General features: G+C 47.5%; 1 protein-coding gene across 1 annotated transcript in view; it reads right to left on the bottom strand.

Moving 5' to 3' along the window:
- The window catches only part of LOC126203748 (serine protease gd-like), a 309,528-nt gene that overhangs the window by 56,476 nt on the left and 232,524 nt on the right, over positions 1-20,528 (bottom strand). The window contains exon 3 of the mRNA XM_049938116.1: positions 14,025-14,196. Within this exon, the coding sequence (XP_049794073.1) occupies positions 14,025-14,196 (172 nt within the window). The remainder of the gene's footprint in view (positions 1-14,024; positions 14,197-20,528) is intronic.

Consider the following 20,528-nt stretch of genomic DNA (forward strand, 5'->3'; position numbering starts at 1 on the left):
AGGGGAGGTATGAGGTATTTAACATTCCGTAGCTGTAAGAATAAATTCCATAATGTGAGTGACTTGGTCATCAACGCTAGGAAACTGACAGTCATCAAATGTTGCTAGAGAGAAGAAAAGTGTCCAATTGACTTAGGAAAACTTCCAGCCTCTTGGGCGATAGATGGCAGTTGTGGCTGTAATCAAAAGACACATGGAAAATGGTCACTCGAGTGTGTCAGCAAGGGCGAACCATTTGAAGTGCTGAGCTAGCCGAACAGTACCGACTGAAAGGCCCAAATGAGGGTAGGTTGACATGGAGGCAGACAAAAATGTAGGTTCCTGAGTGTTGGGGCATACAAGATATGCTTGGTGGAAGAGGTGAATCATCAGGGAGCCTCTCTGACAAGGATGTGTAGATCCTCATACTGGGTGGTGGGCATTGAAGTCCCCAACCAGCAAATAGGGGGTGGGAGCTGACTAAAGATATGTTGCCACTGTTGTGGACAATGGAATGTATGTTTTATCCAGAAAGGGAAAGACGTACAGTGACAGCTTGGAAGGGACGCTGTAAGGGGAATGGGTAATAATGGATAGTATCATGGAGAAGAATCTTAAGGCCCCTGTGTGCTGAAACGCCAGAAACAGGGGGTAGATCAAATCGGACTGACTGGAAATGGGGAAAAACAAAGTGATTGTGCAGACGTAGCTTTGCTTCCTGGAAACAAAAGATGACCGGGGAGTAGGATCATAAGAAGATTGACAGTTCATCCCAATTGGAGCGAATTCTGCAGATATTCCAATGGATAATTGACTCAGAGTGGACAAGAAAGTGAACACCTTGCAACGGTTGCTGTCAACTCAGCGACCACACCGAGACCTGGTGGCCAACGGCATAGAATGGCATTCAGCCAGAGGCAGAAGATTCTGATCCATAGGTTGCTCGAGGGCAGTGCCTACCGCCAGTGACTGGCTGATCAGCCGCCAGCAGTGCATCTTGGTGACACAGAAGACGGCCGAGGGCGGCTACCACTGGGTGGCGCTGTAGAAACAGTTCTATGCCGTGGCAGAGAAGGAGAGGAACTGTTTCTTATCTTATGAGCTGCAAAGGTAGACACCTTTTCCTTCACTTAGAGTTCCTGAATAATTTGTTCATGTTTAAAAATAGGGCAATCTCTAGAGGAAGCAGCGTGGTCACCCATACAGTTGGTGCAATGAGGGTGTGTGGGTGGACAATCACCCTCATGGGCATCCCTGCCACAGGTAACGCATTTGGCTGGATTGGAACACGACTGACTGCTGTGATTAAACGTATGACACCGATAGCAACAAGTAGGGATGGGGATGTATGGGTGAACTGAAATTATCTCATATCCCGCTTTAATGTTCGATGGAAGTGGAACTCTGTCAAATGTCAAGAAGAGACAGTGGGTCTGTACCAATTCCTCTTCAACCCTTTTCTGTACTGTACGTATGGCTGTTGCTCCTGATCAGACACGTAATTTTTGATCTCATTTGATAATCAGTCTAGTGATCTTGTATAAACTGCCCCCACACGGTGAGTAAAGTATGGTGCACTTCAACCCGGGCAGGGAAGGTGTGTAGCAGTGTAGTTTGAAGCAATTTGTGCACCTGGAGGGCACTGCATTTCTAACAGGGGCCATTTTGTAACCTGGAACAAGACTTTACAGGACCTACAATTGCGTCGACAACTTCCTGAATAATGAAAGGGTTTATTGTTGGGAAGTCTTTACTTTCGTCAGACCAAGAAACAACTAGGAACCTTGGCACCGATGGAAGAATTTTCTGTGGCTGAGACTCGGCTAGCTTTCTCTTACGGGCAGACGAAGTAGAAACCATTGCAAACATATCCCCCATGATTACTGCCATCTCTGATGGTGTGCTCCTTCCTAGTGGGGGCTCTTCCCAAGGGCCTTAGGTGAGTGTCCACCCCCCCCCCCCCCCCAGGGGCTCAGCGTGCATTTGCTGAGTACGGGCTTGGCGACCCCGGGGTCCTGAGCTGGGGACTGGTCAGCGCCGCCAGTCTCCTGTCACCGTAACCCCCGGACATGCTTCAGCGACCACCGCATGGCGCGGCGGTGGAATGTTGTGTGCTGCGGGGAATGGTAATCTTGGCTTGACCGCCTGGATTGCGAGGAAGGTAAACCTCTATAAAAACCCCTCAATCTTACAGTGTGCTGCGCGCCTATAAGATGCATGGCTGTTGGGGTGGAACAGTCGCAAGCGGGCAACCTCTGGGGCACCTGCCGTGCCCCAGTTGTATAAGGCTTACCTAGGCACGCGGGGCTCTGTCTAGGTGGACTTCTAGTTCCCTAGCTGCTCGTGGGACCGAGATGGAACCCTCGAACTTTTATTCTTCTCCTGCCAGCGGAAAGGGTGGACCGCTGGTGGGTTCTAACACCCAATCCAACAAGAGGGCTCGTGTAGCCAGTCCTCCTGATTCAGGTAGTAGTAACAGAACGCATGCTGCTTCGCAGAATGTGTTTTTCATAATTAAAACAAAAGATGGGAGTTTCGAAAAAGTTTCGCCATTTTATATACAGAAGGGCTTAGAAGGTATTGCTGGCACATTAAAATCTGCAAAGCGCTTGCGAAATGGCACCTTGTTGGTTGAAACATCTAGCTTCCAGCAAGTCCAGAACCTTCAGAAGGCACAATTTCTTGGGGAGTTTGCGATAGAGACTGAATTTCACAACACCTTGAACTACAGCAAGGGTGTTGTGACTTGCAGATATCTCGTTGACATTCCCCAAGATGAACTGAAGGCTGAATGGTCCCGGGAAGGAATTGTCGACGTGCAACACATTATGAAACGGGTGGATGGTGCTCTCATAAAGACTGACTCATTTATCCTTACATTTAACACCACCAAATTGCCAGAGCATGTGAAGGCAGGTTTCCTACGTCTCAGTGTACGGCCTTATTACCCCAACCCCATGCGGTGTTTTAAATGCCAACACTTTGGACACACTACTCTCGGCTGTAGAGGGGAAGCCACTTGCGGGAATTGTGGTAAAGCCGCCCATGAGGGAGTTGGTTGCTCCTCTCATCCCAAGTGTGTCAACTGCTCTGGGGATCACCCTGTGTGGAGTAGAGAATGCAGAGTTTTCCTTGAGGAACAGAAGATCCAGGAACTAAAAACTACAAAACGCATCCCGTATGGTGAGGCGAAGAAAATCTACAAGTCCATGCAGCCGCCCACGTTCACTGCTTCCTTTTCTTCCGTTCTCAAACAGCCAGTCTTGAAAACTGATGCCGCTACACAAACAGAGGTTGCTACTGTCAGCACTAGCACCTGCGCTTGTCAATGTACGTGTGCTGCTGCCATTCCTGTGAAGCCTGCTGCTCCCCCCCGGCCTTCTGACCAGGCCGTGGTAGCTGACATCATGGAACTTCCTGCCCCTTCCCGGGTCCAGTCTTGTGCACTGCCCAGCACTGCTACACCCCCTACTGCTTCTGAGGTTTTGGCTCCAATGCCACCTCAGGCCAGAACATCGAAGCCAAAGACAAAGGTGAAGACTCGCCCACTACCGGAGACTGAAGTTATACAGTCTCCTGATGTGGATGTCATTCTCTCTGACGTCTCTCTCGACTCCTCTTCTGAGGCGATGGAGGTTGATGTCAGACTGGGGCAATCATCTCGCCCCAAAACTGAGCCTCCACCTGTTGCGGGCTCTCCTCCCCAACAGAAAGTGAGAATGAAGGTACTCCCACCCTGATAGATGGCTCCCATTATACAGTGGAACATGAATTGATTCCGGGCACATGTGGAGGAACTGAACCTCCTAGCACGGCAACGCCCCCTGTGCTTGTGTTTACAGGAAACACATTTAAAACCATCTGATGCTCCTGTACTAAGGGGCTATACGTCATATCGCAAAGATGACCTGACTGGAGAAAGGTCCAAAGGCGGAGTCGCTGTGTTTGTCAATAATGACCACCACTCCTCTGCCCTCCCCCTGGATACTGACCTGCAAGCAGTTGCAGTTGAAATTCATTCACCTCGGAGGCTTACCGTTTACTCCCTTTATTTACCCCCTCTGGATGCAATGACCTTAGATGCTCTCACAGATCTAATCGACCAACTCCCCCGCCAATTTCTTCTCCTGGGAGACTTCAATGCCCATCATGTCCTGTGGGGCTCCACTTCTCTTTGCGCTTGAGGTCGAATTTTGGAGAGCCTCCTAACATCTCAACTGTTGTGCATCCTCAACACAGGTACTCCGACTCCTTTCTCTACTGCTACAGGGTCATTCTCAGCCATTGACCTATCTTTCTGCTCTCCAACCCTCACCGACTCTGTTCACTGGGAGGTTATTGACGACCTTCATTCCAGTGATCATTTCCCTATCCGCTTTCATCTCCTGGATGGTGTATTGCTGGAGCCGGGCCACCATCGTGGATGATTGGCAGGGCTAACTGGCCACTGTTCACTCTGTTGGCTGTCTTTGACCGCCACAATAACGCACAGGAATGGGTGGATCACATCACGCTTGTGGTCCATCATGCTGCTGACCTGTCCATACCACAGTCTTCTGGCCCTCCTAAGCGGCGCCTTGTGCCTTGGTGGACGGAAGAGTGCCGTTCAGCCATCCAGGACAGGCGTGCGGCTCTTCGCCAATTTAAATGCCGCCCAACAGCGGTCAATCTTACCGCCTTTTGAATCGCGAGAGCCAGGGCACGCCGTGTCATTAAAGAGAGCAAGAAAAGGTCATGGCAGGAGTTCCTGGACTCCATCAACCGTTCCACTTGGTCCACAAGAGTATGGGAAGCCATCCAGAGGATTTCCGGTAAACATAGCCGTTTACCAATAGCTGCTGTCCTGAACCAGGGATGCCTCCAAACGACACCCAGAGCCATTGCTCAGACGCTGGCAGAGCATTTTGCACAAAGTACTGCCACTGCAAATCAGGATCCAGCATTTCATCGCTACCGTGTGACTGTCGAAAGAGCGACCTTGGACTTTCGGTCCAACAGTTCTGAGGCCTACAACTCCCCTTTCTCCATGTGGGAACTTGACTCGGCACTTACTGAGACTTCTGACACTGCACCAGGTTACGACCGCATCTGGTACTCCATGCTTCGACATTTGCCAGTGGCGTCAAAGGAAATCCTCCTCGAATGTTTTAATCTCATATGGCAGACAGGAGTGTTCCCCACCTCGTGGAGGGATGCAATTCTCATCCCTCTTCTCAAACCAGGAAAGGACCGCACATGTCCCGGTAGTTATCGTAGTATCGTCTTGACAAGCTGTGTTGGAAAGACCCTGGAACGGATGGTTAACCGGCGTCTGGTCTGGCTGTTAGAGACCAGACAGCTCCTTAGCCGCTTTCAGTGTGGATTCCGAAAATTTCGGTCCACGGTCGACAACCTGACCCTCCTAGAGGCGGCTATTCAGCAGGCTTTTCTCCGTCAGCATCACTGTATCGGTATCTTCTTTGATATCAGTAAGGCATATGATACTACTTGGAGACACTGTATTCTTGCACAAATGCATCAATGGGGCTTTTGTGGCCGCCTCCCCATTTTCATTCGGTCTTTCCTGTCTCAGCGGTTTTTTCGGACCCTCGTTGGTAACACACTGATCGCTTTGAGCAAGAGAACGGTGTCCCCCAGGGCAGTGTTTTAAGCGTTACCCTCTTTGCCATAGCCATCAACAGTATAACGTCGACAGTGAGGAGTCCAGTACAGTGCTCCTTATTTGTGGACGACTTTGCTGTTTTCTGTTCCTCCTCCAGTGTTGCAACCGTGAGCCGTCAGTTGCAGCTAACAGTGCGGCGGTTAGAGGAGTGGGCTGCAAAGACGGGTTTTCGGTTTTCTGCCGATAAGTGTGTGTGTGTGTGTGTTCATTTTAATCGTTCTTGTCATCTTTTTACTTTGCCTGCCTTGCATATGGGGGATACTGTCCTACGTTTTAGAGACACAGTGCGGTTTCTGGGCCTAATTTTTGACTCCAGGTTGTCATGGCTGCCACACCTACGTGACTTGAAAGCCAGAAGGCACTGAACATCCTCAAGTGCCTCAGCCACAGGTCTTGGGGCGCGGACAGGGCGCGTCTCCCACAGTTTTATGGAGCTTTTGTGCATTCACGGCTGGACTATGGGTGCACAGTATATGGGTCAGCGAGACCATCTTATTTGCGGATCCTTGACGCTGTTCACCATGCTGGGATCCGACTGGCCACGGGTGCTTATTGGACCAGTCCCGTACCCAGCCTCTGTGCTGAGTCTGGCGAACCGCCACTTACCATCCGGCGGCAGCTCCTGCTGGTGCGCCAGGCTTGTAAGCTTCTTGCAGCTCCCAGATCGCCTGCTCATCATCTTGTTGCCCATCCACCTCTGGACCGCCTTTTTTCCTGCCGTCCCCGGGCTACGTTGCCGTTTGGGATCCGTGTGCAACGTGTACTAGAGTCCCTCGGTGTGGAGTCTGTACAACCCCAAATCCAAGGTTTTAACTGCCTGCCACTCTGGTTACTGAAGAAGCCCGGAGTGATTTTAGATTTATTGCAGTACAAGAGAGATTGCACTCCTGCCACCGTTTTTAATGCAGCATTTTCTGCCATTTCATCTGAGCACCACGACTATGTAGCTGTTTTTACGGATGGGTCGAAACAAGGGGATTCCGTTGGTTGCTCAGTTGTTTTTCCATATCGTGTCCTCAAGGTCAGACTGCTTCAGACTTTTACTGTCTTTGATGCAGAATTGTTTGTCTCATGTGCTCCAGTGCCCGCAAGATCGCATTCTTCCTCTCCTAAATTTCTTGTCTGTTCCAATTCACTCAGTGCCCTTCACTCATTGCAACGTTTGTATGCGGCAGACAAAATTGTCCAGACCATCCAGGATGCCCTCCTCCGACTACAGCGACTGGGGAAAGTTGTAGCTTTCTGCTGGGTTCCGGGGCATGTTGGCATTGCTGGGAATGAAAGGGCAGATCTCGCAGCCAAGGAGGCGTGTCTCGCCCCACAAGTATATCAGTGTGCTATCCCCTTGCACGCACTCACCTCGCTGTTGAGCTCACGGGTCATGCGTCGGTGGGAGGATGAGTGGCTGGAAGTGACTGACAATAAGCTCCGTATAGTCAAACCCACAACGCGTGTGTGGTGTACTTCCTTTCAGCCCCATCGACGGGACGAGGTTCTCCTCACTCGGCTTCGAATAGGCCACAGCCCTATGACGCATGGCTTCCTTCTCCGGCGAGAGGACCCTCCAATGTGTGGTGCTTGCGGCATCCAGGTCACTGTGCGCCACATTTTATTGGATTGCGTTTTATTTTCTGACCAGCGGGTCGCAGCTGAATTGCCAGCTGACCTGCCATCTCTTTTAGGCAACACTCGGACGAATGTGGCTAAAGTTTTAAAGTTCTGTGCCCTGTCAAATGTTTTTACAAAGATTTTAGGGAGAGGATTTTAATTTGCTCACTGTGTGACAAGCTCGCCCATATTTTATGTAAGTGGCCAGCCAATAACAATTTCCTGTGACATTCTTGTTGCTATGTTTCCCCTTTCCTTAGATTTTACTTTCTTATGTAGCATTTTCCTTCTTTTCCTGCTTTCTTTGAGTGTGTGCTTTAGTTTTCTTAGGTCTGTCCACATTCGTTCCTTTTAATGTGTGTCAGGGTGCCGATGACCTCGATGTTGAGCGCCCATAAGCCCCAACACACCACCACCACCACCACCACCACCACCACCACCACCACCACCGAGTGTCCACACCTCATGTCACACCTCCCGAGAAATGGACAGAGGGATCAATCAGCATGTTTGGAAGGTACCAGCTCGGGTAATCGCCCCTCCCTGGGCCTGGCGTTTACCAGGGGGTACACACGTGTCTTACTCGTCTACCCGGGTGGGGAATTATGCATTATCCAATCACTGGCTATGTGTGGGAACGTGTGGTAACATGTGGATCGGCCTTCAGACATGCACAGGGAAGAAAGAAGGGAAAAGGAAGGAATAAAGAAAAGGAAACAAGAGGAGAATTCTCAAACACTGCAGTGGAAAAAAAGGTAATGAGAGGGATCAAGGATACTTTGCATTGTGGAGATACAAGAAGAGAAACCACTTCATTCATTCACAAGCGTCCATCTCCAGACATATGCGCAAAACATACTACCAACGAGAGCGAAGGGGGAAAAGGCAAGATATGCAGCTCAGAAAGAAACGAGAGCTGTACAAACTCGGGGCCCCTTGCTGACCACATACGTATCAACAGAAGAGTTGTGGACCCCCTGGGGAACCTACCTACCTACCTACCTACCTACCTACCTACCTACCTACCTCTTCAGTGTTGTGTAATATCCTACTAGTGAAATCTGCCTAGAACATGTAGGTCAAAACCCCATTCACAATGAAAATACATTGAATCTTATGACAACAAAGAGACCCAACCTATTTGAGGAAGTACGCATCCGAACTGGTGTCCGTGGCAGTGAGGCAAGTACAGCAACAATGAGACAGGTACAGAAACTGAATATAAATACGCAAAGGACAACTAAGACAAACAAAGATTTGTATGTTTAGCAAACTAGACAGAGTAACAAAAGTTTCATACCTCAATGAGGAACTTTGAACTTTCAGCTCAGGACAGGAGCTTGTAGAGGGACTGACTCAAGTTTAAAAGAATAGTTGATAATGCACTGGATAGATATGTACCCAGGAGGGGAGTTTGTAATGGGATAGATCGTCCATGGTATATAGTCACAGTATATAAACTTTCAAAGAAACAGAGCTTACTACACAATAGGTGCCAAACAAAGGGTAGGGCTATTGATGGTGAGGTGCTGAATGAAATGCATTCAGCAGTCAAGAAAACAACGTGTGAAGCCGCCTTCAGTGACTACTTTAGCAGAATATTCTCAAATGATCTCTCACCAAAGCCAAAGGAATTCTGGTCATACATAAAATCTGTTACTGGCACCAAAGTTAATGTCCAGTCACTTTTGGATGAGACAGGAACTGAAATTGAGGATACCAAAGCAAAGGCTGGAATGCGTAACTCAATTTTCATATGTTCCTTTACAAAGATAAACCCAGGGCTATTGCCCCAATTCAACCCTTGCACCACTGAAAAGATGAGTGAAATAGCTGTTAGTGTCAGTGGTGTTTAGACACATCTGAAATCATTGAAACTGAAGAAACCTCCAGGTCTGATGGAATCCGTATCAGATTCTATACCAGATTCACAGCCGAGTCAGCCCTTCTGTCAACTATAAACTATCATAGATCTCTTAAAAAAATGCTGGGCACAGTTTTTCGTTAAAGTCACACCTGTCCACAGAGATAGCAGAAGTGATCACAAACTACTGTCCAATATCCTTGATATGCATCTGTTGTTTAAATCCTTAGCTCAAACATAATGAGACATCAAAAACAGAATGACCTCCTTTCAAAGTGGTCTAATGGTTCGCAACTTGCTTCAAATGTTCAAAAAACTTAAAATTGTGCACTTCACACGAAAACAACATATTACCCTATGAATAACATTATTGAGTCACTGTTTAAATCTGTAAACTCATACTAATACTTGAGTCCAACATTTACTAAGAATGTTGAGTGGAATAACTACATAGGCCCAGTCATGGGTAAAGCATGTAGCAGGCTTCAATTTATTGGTAGAATACTAGGTAGCACACTAGGGAAATGCAATCATTCTACAAAGGAGATTGCTTACAAATGACTCGTGTGACCCACCCTAGAATATTCGCAGGTGTGTGGGACATGTAGCGAACAGGATTAGCAGGGGATACTGGACGAGCAGCACAAATTATCACAGGTTTGTTTGACCCAAGGGAGAGTCCCACTGAGATATTGAAGGAACCGAATTGGCAGACACTTTAAGATAAACGTGAACTAACCTGAGAAAGACTATTTACAGTTTCAAGAATCTGCTTTAATTGACAACTTCAGGAAAGGGATATATTACAAACCACAGACACCTTTCTCTCCCTCCCCCCTCCACACACCATGTATCGCTTACAAAGGGATCATGGGGGCACAATTAAATTACAGCATGCACAGATACATTTAAACTATCATTTTTCCCATGTTCCATGAACATGGGAAACAGAAAAAGCCCTAATAACTGGTGCAGTGGGATGTACCCTCTGCCACGCATTTTGTAGTAGTTCTTTGAGTATAGACATAGATACAGATGAATTCTTGGCTGGCTCAGAAACATTGGTTTTAGTTTATGCCACAGGTCAGTGCTACAAATTCTATTGTCTGGTAATTGCATTCAGCACAGTTCATAAGGTGGAAAGTGAAAAAATAGATGCTCATTTCATTCATTTTTTGTGATGACAATACCTTGACTGCAAAATTACTAGCATCAGTAGCTGGAAAGAATGGTTTTGTAAAGTTTTGGTATGCCAGAATGAGAGTGACAGTCAAAGCCTGCTACATTTTTGAGTAGTTGAGTTGTCCGACATGCTTTGTTAGTAAATCCCAGAATGACACTTTGGTAAAAACTTTCAGGGACTAGGAATGCCTGCTATTCTTCCATACTGGTCAGTTCTGGATGGTTTATGGCTTCTGTCAGTTTTAAATTAGGATGGACTCCATCTGTAGTTATTCTTTGTCCTAACTATTCTACTTCAGGTACAACATGACCTTTTCACATGGACAGGGAAAGATTTGCCCAGCTCCATCTCCCAAATAAAGTTCATAGTCTATCAGTAAGTTGACCAAGTATTTGATGAGGATGACAACATGATCATGGTAAACCAAATGTGTGGGTTGCAATCCTCAGGGCAGTATCCATCAGTCATTAAATGTTGCTAGTGCTTTCTGAAGACCCAATGGGAGCCTTTTATACTTGTATACATAAGTAGGCATCAAATTCTGTGTTTTCCCTGTTGCTGCCTGTACAGTCAGCTGATTACACCTACTGGTTAAACCACAAAGATCTTGCACAAATTAGGATAATTCAAGGAGTATCACATTTTGTTGGTTTAATGATTAGAGGGAGCAAACTACAAAGTCATCCATCCCTCCTGCCTGGAACAGGCAAGTCAACAAAGAACAGCCTAATGCGTAAAACCCAGGGAACGAAAGGGAACGGAACGAAAAGGAGATAGGAAAGGAGGAAGGGAAGGAAAGGAAAGGAAGAAAGGAGGAAGGGAAGGAAAGGAAAGGAAGAAAGGAGGAAGGGAAGGAAAGGAAAGGAAGAAAGAAAGAAAGGAGGAAGGGAAAGGAAGAAAGAAAGGAGGAAGGAAAGGAAAGAAAGAAAGAAAGAAAGAAAGAAAGAAAGGAGGAAGGAAGGAAGGAAAGAAAGAAAGAAAGGAGGAAGGAAGGAAGGAAAGAAAGAAAGAAAGAAAGGAGGAAGAAAAGGGAGGAAGAAAGAAAGGAAGAAAGAAAGAAAGGAGGAAGGAAAGGAAAAAAGAAAGAAATGTGGGTAAGGTGACCTGTCCAAAGAGCAGTCAGAGACCCCAAAAAGAGGAAGTGTGATGCCAGAGACCCCAAAAAGAGGAAGTGTGATGCCAGAGACCCCAAAAAGAGGAAGTGTGATGCCAGAGACCCCAAAAAGAGGAAGTGTGATGCCAGAGACCCACCCACCTACCTACCTCACACCCCACCTTGCACACCACTTACCAGAGGCACCCTACCAAAGAGGGTCCATAAAAGGCTAGTGACACGGGCAGGGCAAGAGAAGCACAGGAAAGCAAAAGAAGAACAAGTCAAACGTAAGACAAGAGAAGGGTGAAGAATAGCAAAGGAGCATGTACGGCAAGAGCTGGGGCCTACCACCAACCCTTGACAGCCGCTGACCATTCAGGGCAAATGAGGCAACCCCTCAATGGTCCAACAAAGTTTAGGTGCTCTCCTTAGAGCTGTAAAAACCCGTTCACAAATAAACCATAAAACTAGGTTAGCCAGTGAGGCATTTTCTGTTAACACAGGGGATAGCTAGTCAGGAAGATGAAAAGAGTCCAGGAGATGGCAGCTAGGTTAGGGTAATGCAGCAAAATGTGGGCCACAATCAAATGGGCACCACAACAACAGTGGGGCAGATCCTCATGGTGGAAAATATGACAACGAGTCAATCAACTATGGCTGATATGGAGCCAGCCAACCTGGTGAGATGCCCACATGGAAGATCTCCATAAATTTGCTGTCTCCTTTATTGCCCATAGTGTGTTCGACAAAGAGTATGCCATTCCATATTCCAAATCCCTAAAAACTGAGGCATACTACTGGTAAGTGCCTGACTGCGGAATACCAACAAAGAGATGACTTGCCAACAACTAATTTGGCCAGCCTGTCAGCTAGTTCATTCCTTGTGATCCAAATGTGACCCAGTGCACAGACAAAAACTCCAAGCATTCACATTGTTCAAGATTACAAAGAAAATCCTGGATAATCAGGACCAAGGGGTGGCAAGGGTAACACTGGTCAAGAGCCTGTGAACTGCTTGAGGAGTTGCTACAGATGAGGAAGGAGTCACTGGTACAGGAACAGATGTGTTCAAGAGCAAGAGGTGGCTACAAACTTCACAACTGAAACACTGCATCCATCCAGCAAGGAACAGAGTTCGTTACATCCCGCATTAACGTAAGGAAAGTCAGTGGGACTGACAACCATCGCGCCATCAATATAGAGTCAGAAATGCCTGAGAATAGAGAAAAATTGGTGGTGGAGTGCCTCAGGATGTGCCAAGTGTTTTGGACCTTTTGATAGGTCAAGACAGAGCTCTGGATGGGGGATACACCACAGAGGTGCATCCTGGAGAAGAGGTGACAGAGGGAAAACTTAGAATTCAGAGAAATGGGAATGGATGTGCATGGCAATCTTAACACCAGACCTGGGCTGCTGTCAGAAGATAGATCTATGTATTTGAAAAGAGGAGAGAACATTTTGTGTGCTCTGGGGAGAAGCAGATGCTTAATGTGTAAGTTGGCGCAGGACACGCAACAGTTGAACCCCTCCCACTGCCAGAAAGAGAATCATAGGAGTCATATGAAAGGCACCAGTTGTCAGTCATACCCCACAATGGTGTGTCAGGTCAAGGATCTACAATGACTAAGGTGATGCTGAGCTGTATGTGGAACTCACATAATCTAGGTGAGACCAGCGATTAAGATGGATGGGGTGGACTGTATGGCAACGACAAGGATGCACAAGCCAAACCTTGGTAGCAGAAAAATTGAAGAAATGAGTGACAGCCCAAGACTGTCCTCTGTGCATTGCTCCCTACAGTCTACATTCAGCAGTGTCCAGCATTGATGAACATAAATGGATGCAAAAACTGTCAGCATACAGAAAGTGGGACACTTTAGGCCCCACAGCTGCTGCCAGATCTTTGAGAGCCACTGCAAAGAAAGGGAAAGTCAAAACAGAACCCTGTTGAATCCCGAGGGAGGGAGGGAGGGAGGGAGGGAGGGAGGGAGGGAGGGTCTCTGAAATCTTCCAGATCTGTTACATAAAAATACTGAGCAGACACCTGGATTACAGAAGAGGAAAAATTTCCTTTTGACGCAATGCACTGGCCCAGAAAAATGTTTTGGACTAGGTTTCAACAACAAATACGAACTGTTTGAACACGAATGCTACTCACCAGATTTTCCACCAGTTAACTTCCAGTTGTTCCTGCTAAGATTTCTGGCTGGAAAAAAAGAAGTGAGTTTTGACAGCTGTAGAATAATATTTAATAGACCTTTGTGTTTCATTTATGGTATGAGCCCACTGGAAAGATCTAAAAGAAATAGTGTTAATTCTACTTTGACCTAAAACTATTGCTGCTGCCCCTTTTACCCCCTTATGACATTGTTGAACACATGGTTTCTCTCTCTCTCTCTCTCTCTCTCTCTCTCTCTCTCTCTCTCTCTCTCTCTCTCTCTCTCTCTCTCTCTGAATCCCCTCTTTCTTGTACATTCATGGGATGTTCTGTAAGGGTGTGTAAATGAAAGGATGTATGGAAATCGGCAGAGAAATCCATTTATGTGACCAAGTACATTTTACTTTTGTGGAAAAGGCACAGGTAGGCTTTGTTATCAAGAACTATGCTACAACGCCATAGAGCAACACGTACCTGGTGGTCCCTCGCAGACAATGACATTGTTGGCCGTTATGCGTTTAACCTCCGGTAATGGGCTGCGCAACGGAAACAGCAACTTGTAGTCTATGTCCTGGAGCACGCCCATCCGCATTTGACGCAGCACCTCATCCTTCCCAAGGCGCAACATCAGGCGGCCAGAATACTTCTGCAGGAGGGATAACATCCTTTTAGTTGCTAACTCAGGCAACAGATTTCCTGACTTAACACAGTCAGCATCACTGCTGGAGTAAAGCTTAGTATCACGTGTAATGCAATTGGTATGAATTGGAGGTAAAAGTGTACTTCCAAAAAATCCGAAGTCCTGAAGATGATCCCAAGGCAGGTAAGAAATAAGGTTTAAGTAATGTACCTGAATATCCAAAAAGCTAGATCCCATGCTAGAGGTAATTGTATTTGTACCATGCAACACACTGTATAGCACATTTGTCATAAACAATCAGTAGTCATTATCAGCAACCACCTTTTAGAACTCTCTGTTCTCACATCATAGGAAAAACAGCCTTTACTTCCTGCAACATACTTTGCCTCTCATGCTTTAATGAAGTTTTTAAGGCAAGAGTCCTGTGACTTTACAACACTTCAACCACCATCTGTGTCACTGAAAACAGTCCTCAACTGTCTTCCAAGGTTGTTAAATTGGATGAGACATTCTAGCTGAATGCCACTGGTTCTGAACTGCTTGAAACGGTCATCGGCATACAAGGTGGGTGACCCCGTAGACCTTACAGCTGAAAGTAGATCATTGGTAGCCACTAGAACAGTCACATTCAATACAGAGCCCTGTGGGACCCCGTTCTCTTGTATATGGAGAGTACTGTGGGAAGCACATATTTGTACATGGAAACTATGGTGAGACCAGAAGTTCCAGGTAGAAATCTGGAGTTGGCTCAGACCCCCCCAATCATGGGGATAACAAGGATATGGTAATGCCATGCTGTGTCTTAAGCCCTATGCAAGTCTAACAAGACAGCAATAAGGTGCTGATGCCAGGGAAGATCTGACCAAATAGTACACTCCAGGCAGACCCACTGTCTGCTGCAGAAAGGCCTTAATGAAAAATGCCCTGGGATGGAACCAAACAACCCCAAGACTCAAGGTACCAAAACAGCTGTTTGCTCACCATACTTTGGAGTAACTTGCAGAGAACATTGGAGAGACTAAATGGGCAGTAGCTGTCCATCTCAAGAGGGAGGGGGTGTTTATCTCGTTTCAGTATTGGGACGATCATTCTTTCTCACCACTGGCACAGGAACCAATCCTCACTACAGATTTGGCTGTAGATGCAGTCTGGCTCTGGAGTGGTATCAGGACACACACACACAAAAAAAACACACACACACACACACACAAAAAAAACACACACACACACACAAAAAAAACACACACACACACACACAAAAAAAACACACACACACACACACAAAAAACACACACACACACACACACAAAAAACACACACACACACACACAAAACACACACACACACACACAAAACACACACACACACACAAAAAACACACACACACACACACAAAAAACACACACACACAAAAAAAACACACACACACAAAAAAAACACACACACACAAAAAAAACACACACACACAAAAAAACACACACACACAAAAAAACACACACACACAAAAAAAAACACACACACAAAAAAACACACACACACAAAAAAACACACACACACAAAAAAACAAACACACACAAAAAAACAAACACACACACACAAACACACACACACACAAACACACACACAAAAACACACACACACACACAAAAACACACACACACACACAAAAACACACACACACACACAAAAACACACACACACACACAAAAACACACACACACACACAAAAACACACACACACACACAAAAACACACACACACACACAAAAACACACACACACACACAAAAACACACACACACACACAAAAACACACACACACACACAAAAACACACACACACACACAAAAACACACACACACACACAAAAACACACACACACACACAAAAACACACACACACACACAAAAACACACACACACACACAAAAACACACACACACACACAAAAACACACACACACACACAAAAACACACACACACACACACAAAAACACACACACACACACACAAAAACACACACACACACACACAAAAACACACACACACACACACAAAAACACACACACACACACACAAAAACACACACACACACACAAAAACACACACACACACACACAAAAACACACACACACACACACACAAAAACACACACACACACACACACAAAAACACACACACACACAAAAACACACACACACACACACACAAAAACACACACACACACACACACACAAAAACACACACACACACACACACACACACACACACACACACACCTACCTCAGCAAAGTGGTAGAGGAAACTTACAGTTCCACTGAAGGATCACACTATCTGTACATGGGAGGGGGGTGGGGGTGGGGGTGTGGGTGGGGGGGGGGGGGGGTGAACAGACCAAGAGGCAGGTCACACCTCTGGTCTGTCTGCTGCCACTGGCTGTGAAGATACACCGTCAATACACATTTGTCCTGAAACAGGAAGTGTGAGGGAGAGCAAGGCGTCTGAGGACAGAGGGTCACCAGGAATGCTGTCTCTAATACAGAAATGGAACATGAGGGGTCTGGCAGCTTGGAGGCCACCAGAATCTCTCTTTTTGGAGACACGGTTTCTTGTCCTTTTCCTCAGATGACAAACTTCCACAAGGACTTTTCTGTCCCTTATTCCGGGACAGACTGCAATCTGTGGCTCGTTCAGCCATCAGCTGGCATCCCATTGCAGATCAGCATAGTCCTGGGAAGGGAGCATCCTGAGGGACCCCTATCTGGTAAGGGGTGCCAGAGGAGGACATTGTTTCTCCAACTGGAGTTGAGAACTGATGTCCCCAGCTAAATAGGTAATCTATACTCCCAAAGGAGCTTTGGGTGAAGCTGTAGGAGGAAGACCCCAATTACCAGAGAGGTGGGTGTAGTCTAGCAAGCACGAGGACCACACATAGAAGAGACAGAGGCAAATGCATAGTTACTAAGGAGGATGACGACGTAGCAGTGCCATATGTCATCAGATGTGCAGGATGTTTGTGATCTTATTTCTTCTTGGCCTCTTAATATGTGAGGCAGTCAAGGGTCTCATATTCCTGGATTTTCTTTTCTCTTTTGTAAATGTTGAAATATTGTGAACAGGGGGAATGGTTCTCCACACAGTTGACACAGTGGGGAGGGAGGAAACACCCGCAAGGATCATTTGTGTGCAACTGATGGCGACAGGGCTGGTGTTAAAACCTGTCACTCCAAATTAGCACATAACTCTCACTCAGTAAATAAAAAGTGATCTCAGTGGAAAATGATACACTGTGCCCTATAATAACGCATTAGTCGGGGGGGGGGGGGGGGGTATAGTGACACAAATGCCAGCTTTTCACAGGTGAGCAGTGCCTCCGAGTGAGCAGGCGAGGCCATTTTAAGTAGAATGGAGCCACTTTCCACGTATGAAATCACTGGCACTTCCCCAAACCTGTCCTCCAGGTGTTCGATGAAGAACCGTGACTTCGTAGCCAAAAATTAACCCCGCCCATCCTAGAACAATCCAAGTATTGGGGACCGTGCAGCCACCAGCGGAAGAAAGTTTCATTCACTTCACTTCATACCTAAATCTTCCACAATTTTACCGCCCTCTCCAAATGGGAGCCCTCCCCACAATTGCCCCGTGCCCCAACTATGGTTGACGCATACTACTTGGCTTCCATGGGGAGTTTCCAGCTCAGGCAACTACAGTGCCATTCCTGCATTGTCAGGGAGCAACCACAGTGAACGTAGCTCATGACCCTCCAGCTCCCACAATGGTTGGTTGTTTTTGGGGAAGGAGACCAGACAGCGTGGTCATTGGTCTCATCGGATTAGGGAAGGATGTGGAAGGAAGTCGACCGTGCCCTTTCAGAGGAACCATCCCGGCATTTGCCTGAAGTGATTTAGGGAAATCACGGAAAACCTAAATCAGGATGGCCGGATGTGGGATTGAACCGTCGTCCTCCCGAATGAGAGTCCAGTGTCTAACCACTGCGCCACCTCGCTCGGTCCCACAATGGAATAGCAGCTGTACTGAGTACTGTATTGCATGAAAGAAGGGTGCAAAGAGAGGAAGGCCAAAAAGGTAGGACATATGCCATGCTGTGTGACCTGCCCTGCACGATTTGCACTTCTGTAAAACTTGGAAAGAAGAAGCAGCAAGTCAAGCCCAACGAGTGGGACCATCTAATTAATAATGGGAAGCTGTAGAAGGCCATAAGGTAAAGAAAGACTTACAACACTAAAAGGAAGTAGCACTGCAAGAGCTAGGGCTCTATGGTGGCCAACTATATACTCACAAAGGAGGTGTGACCCCTGGGGAGTGTTAGGTAAGATACACATTTTGCATCAGATTGACTTTAAGAGTGTGTTCGGGATGGTTGCACCAATAATCATACCCATTTAGCAGTAGTTCATTTATTAACCTTAACATACACAAAGATCACGAAGAACTGAACTGAACATGGCGGAACAGCCAAAGATAATGCTTGGAGTCCAAAGATGAATGCATGTTTTTGTTGCTGTCTATTTCATCGGCGCCACATAGCCAGCCCTCTCCCCCCTCTCCCCGCAGTACGGAGTACTCCTGAGAGGCCGGGGGGGAGGGGGGGTGACTATGGTGTCAGCAGGGGTGGTCCGTGGGAGCCAGACCATGGTCAGCTCAACAGTGTCGTCGGGGAGCTGTGTGAGTAGATGTCGTGAAGGAAGGTTCGGCCACCGAACCTGGAAGTCACTGAAGCGCGCCGGCCGTCGTACTGGGCATGCTGGTCGTGCGGCGACAGGTAGGCCGGCGGTTTGAAGGTGGAACAGTGTGACGACGACGATGTCCCTGGATGGGCGTGGCGAACACATGAAGCATGTCCAGGCAGGTCGATGTCGGGCAGGAGGGGAACATTTCACCAGGTGGCAGGGAATGGCGGAGGTTGCGTCACGAGCACTGGATAAAGAGGAACACACGACGAACAGTGTATAATCGCGCAGTATTATTGAGATGTCATGGATTATGTCCAGGGCGACAAGCACAAACACCTCGAGCGAGGGCACGTTCAAGATGGGGGTGTGTGAGGGCTTGACAGGGTGAGGCAGGCGACAGTGGAGAGGTCGAAGGGACCGGTGAAAGGGCCGGCGGCGAGGGCATGATCGTGGGTAAGCTCAACAAGGGGAGCATCTGGTCACTCAACGGAGTGCGTGAGACCGGCGTAGAGGGCGAGGTCGGAGGAGAGCTAGATGATTGGAGCTGGAAGTCGCTCGATCAAGTGTGTAAGTCCAAGCATGATCGTGGCCTGAAGGGGGGTAGAAGAAGGCTTGACATGAGCAGGCTTAAGTCTGTTGAGAGAGGCTTTAACAGCTGAATCTCTCATCTGGATGTCATACGTGTTGGCTGAGCGCCAGAGAACTTGGTACGGGCCGGTATATGGTGGTTGGAGGGGAGCACGGACAGTGTCATCTCGGAGCATGACGTACTGCCAATTGTCCAGAGACTTCGGGACGTGAACCTTAGGGCAGGACTGACTGGCTGGCTGGCGGGGAGGCGGAGGCGGAGGGATATGGAGGTTGATGAAATGGAGTCTCGCGCGGTCCATGAAGGAAGGTAAGTCAGACTGAGGGAGAGTTCGCCAGGTAGAACAATGTTCTGGCCGAATACGAACTCTGCTATTGTGCCTTTGAGGTCTTCCTTATAGATCGCATGAATGCTGAGTAGCACAAGGGGAAGGGCCTCCGTCCATAAAGTCGTGGCATCAAAGAGCCGCCTTGAAAGTGCAGTACCAGCCCTTGAGTAGCCCGTTACTTTGTGGGTGATATGCTGTGGTATGGATGCGCCGGATACCGCAAATTTTACAAATCCCATTGAACAGGGCCGACTCAAATTGTCTGCCCTGGTCAGTCGTGATGATAGCTGGACATCCGAAACGCAATACCCATGACTCGATGAAAGCTCTAGCAACAGTTTCTGCAGTAATATTGTGCAGGGGAGGCAGCCACAAACCAGCGAGTTGTTTGGTCGATAGACGAGAGAACATAACAAAAGCTGTTAGAGGGGGGAGGGGGCCAACAATGTCAATATGAATATGCTGGAAACGCCCAGGAGGGATCAGAAGGTGCCGAGGGGGGTGAAGTGTGCTTGTATACTTTGCAGCGTTGGCACGCGACGCAGGAGCGTGCCCACTGCTGGCAGTCCTTGTTGACATTTCACCACACAAAGTGCTCCGCTATGAGGCGGGCGGACGCATGAACACTGGGATGGGCTAAATTATGCAATGCACTGAAGACAGCTCGACGGAGCGTGGTTGGGATGAGGGGGCGGAATGTGCCCGTACTGTCGTCGCACCAGATCTCAC

Source organism: Schistocerca nitens, chromosome 9 (assembly GCF_023898315.1).
Source record: "Schistocerca nitens isolate TAMUIC-IGC-003100 chromosome 9, iqSchNite1.1, whole genome shotgun sequence".
Lineage (NCBI taxonomy): Eukaryota > Metazoa > Arthropoda > Insecta > Orthoptera > Acrididae > Schistocerca > Schistocerca nitens.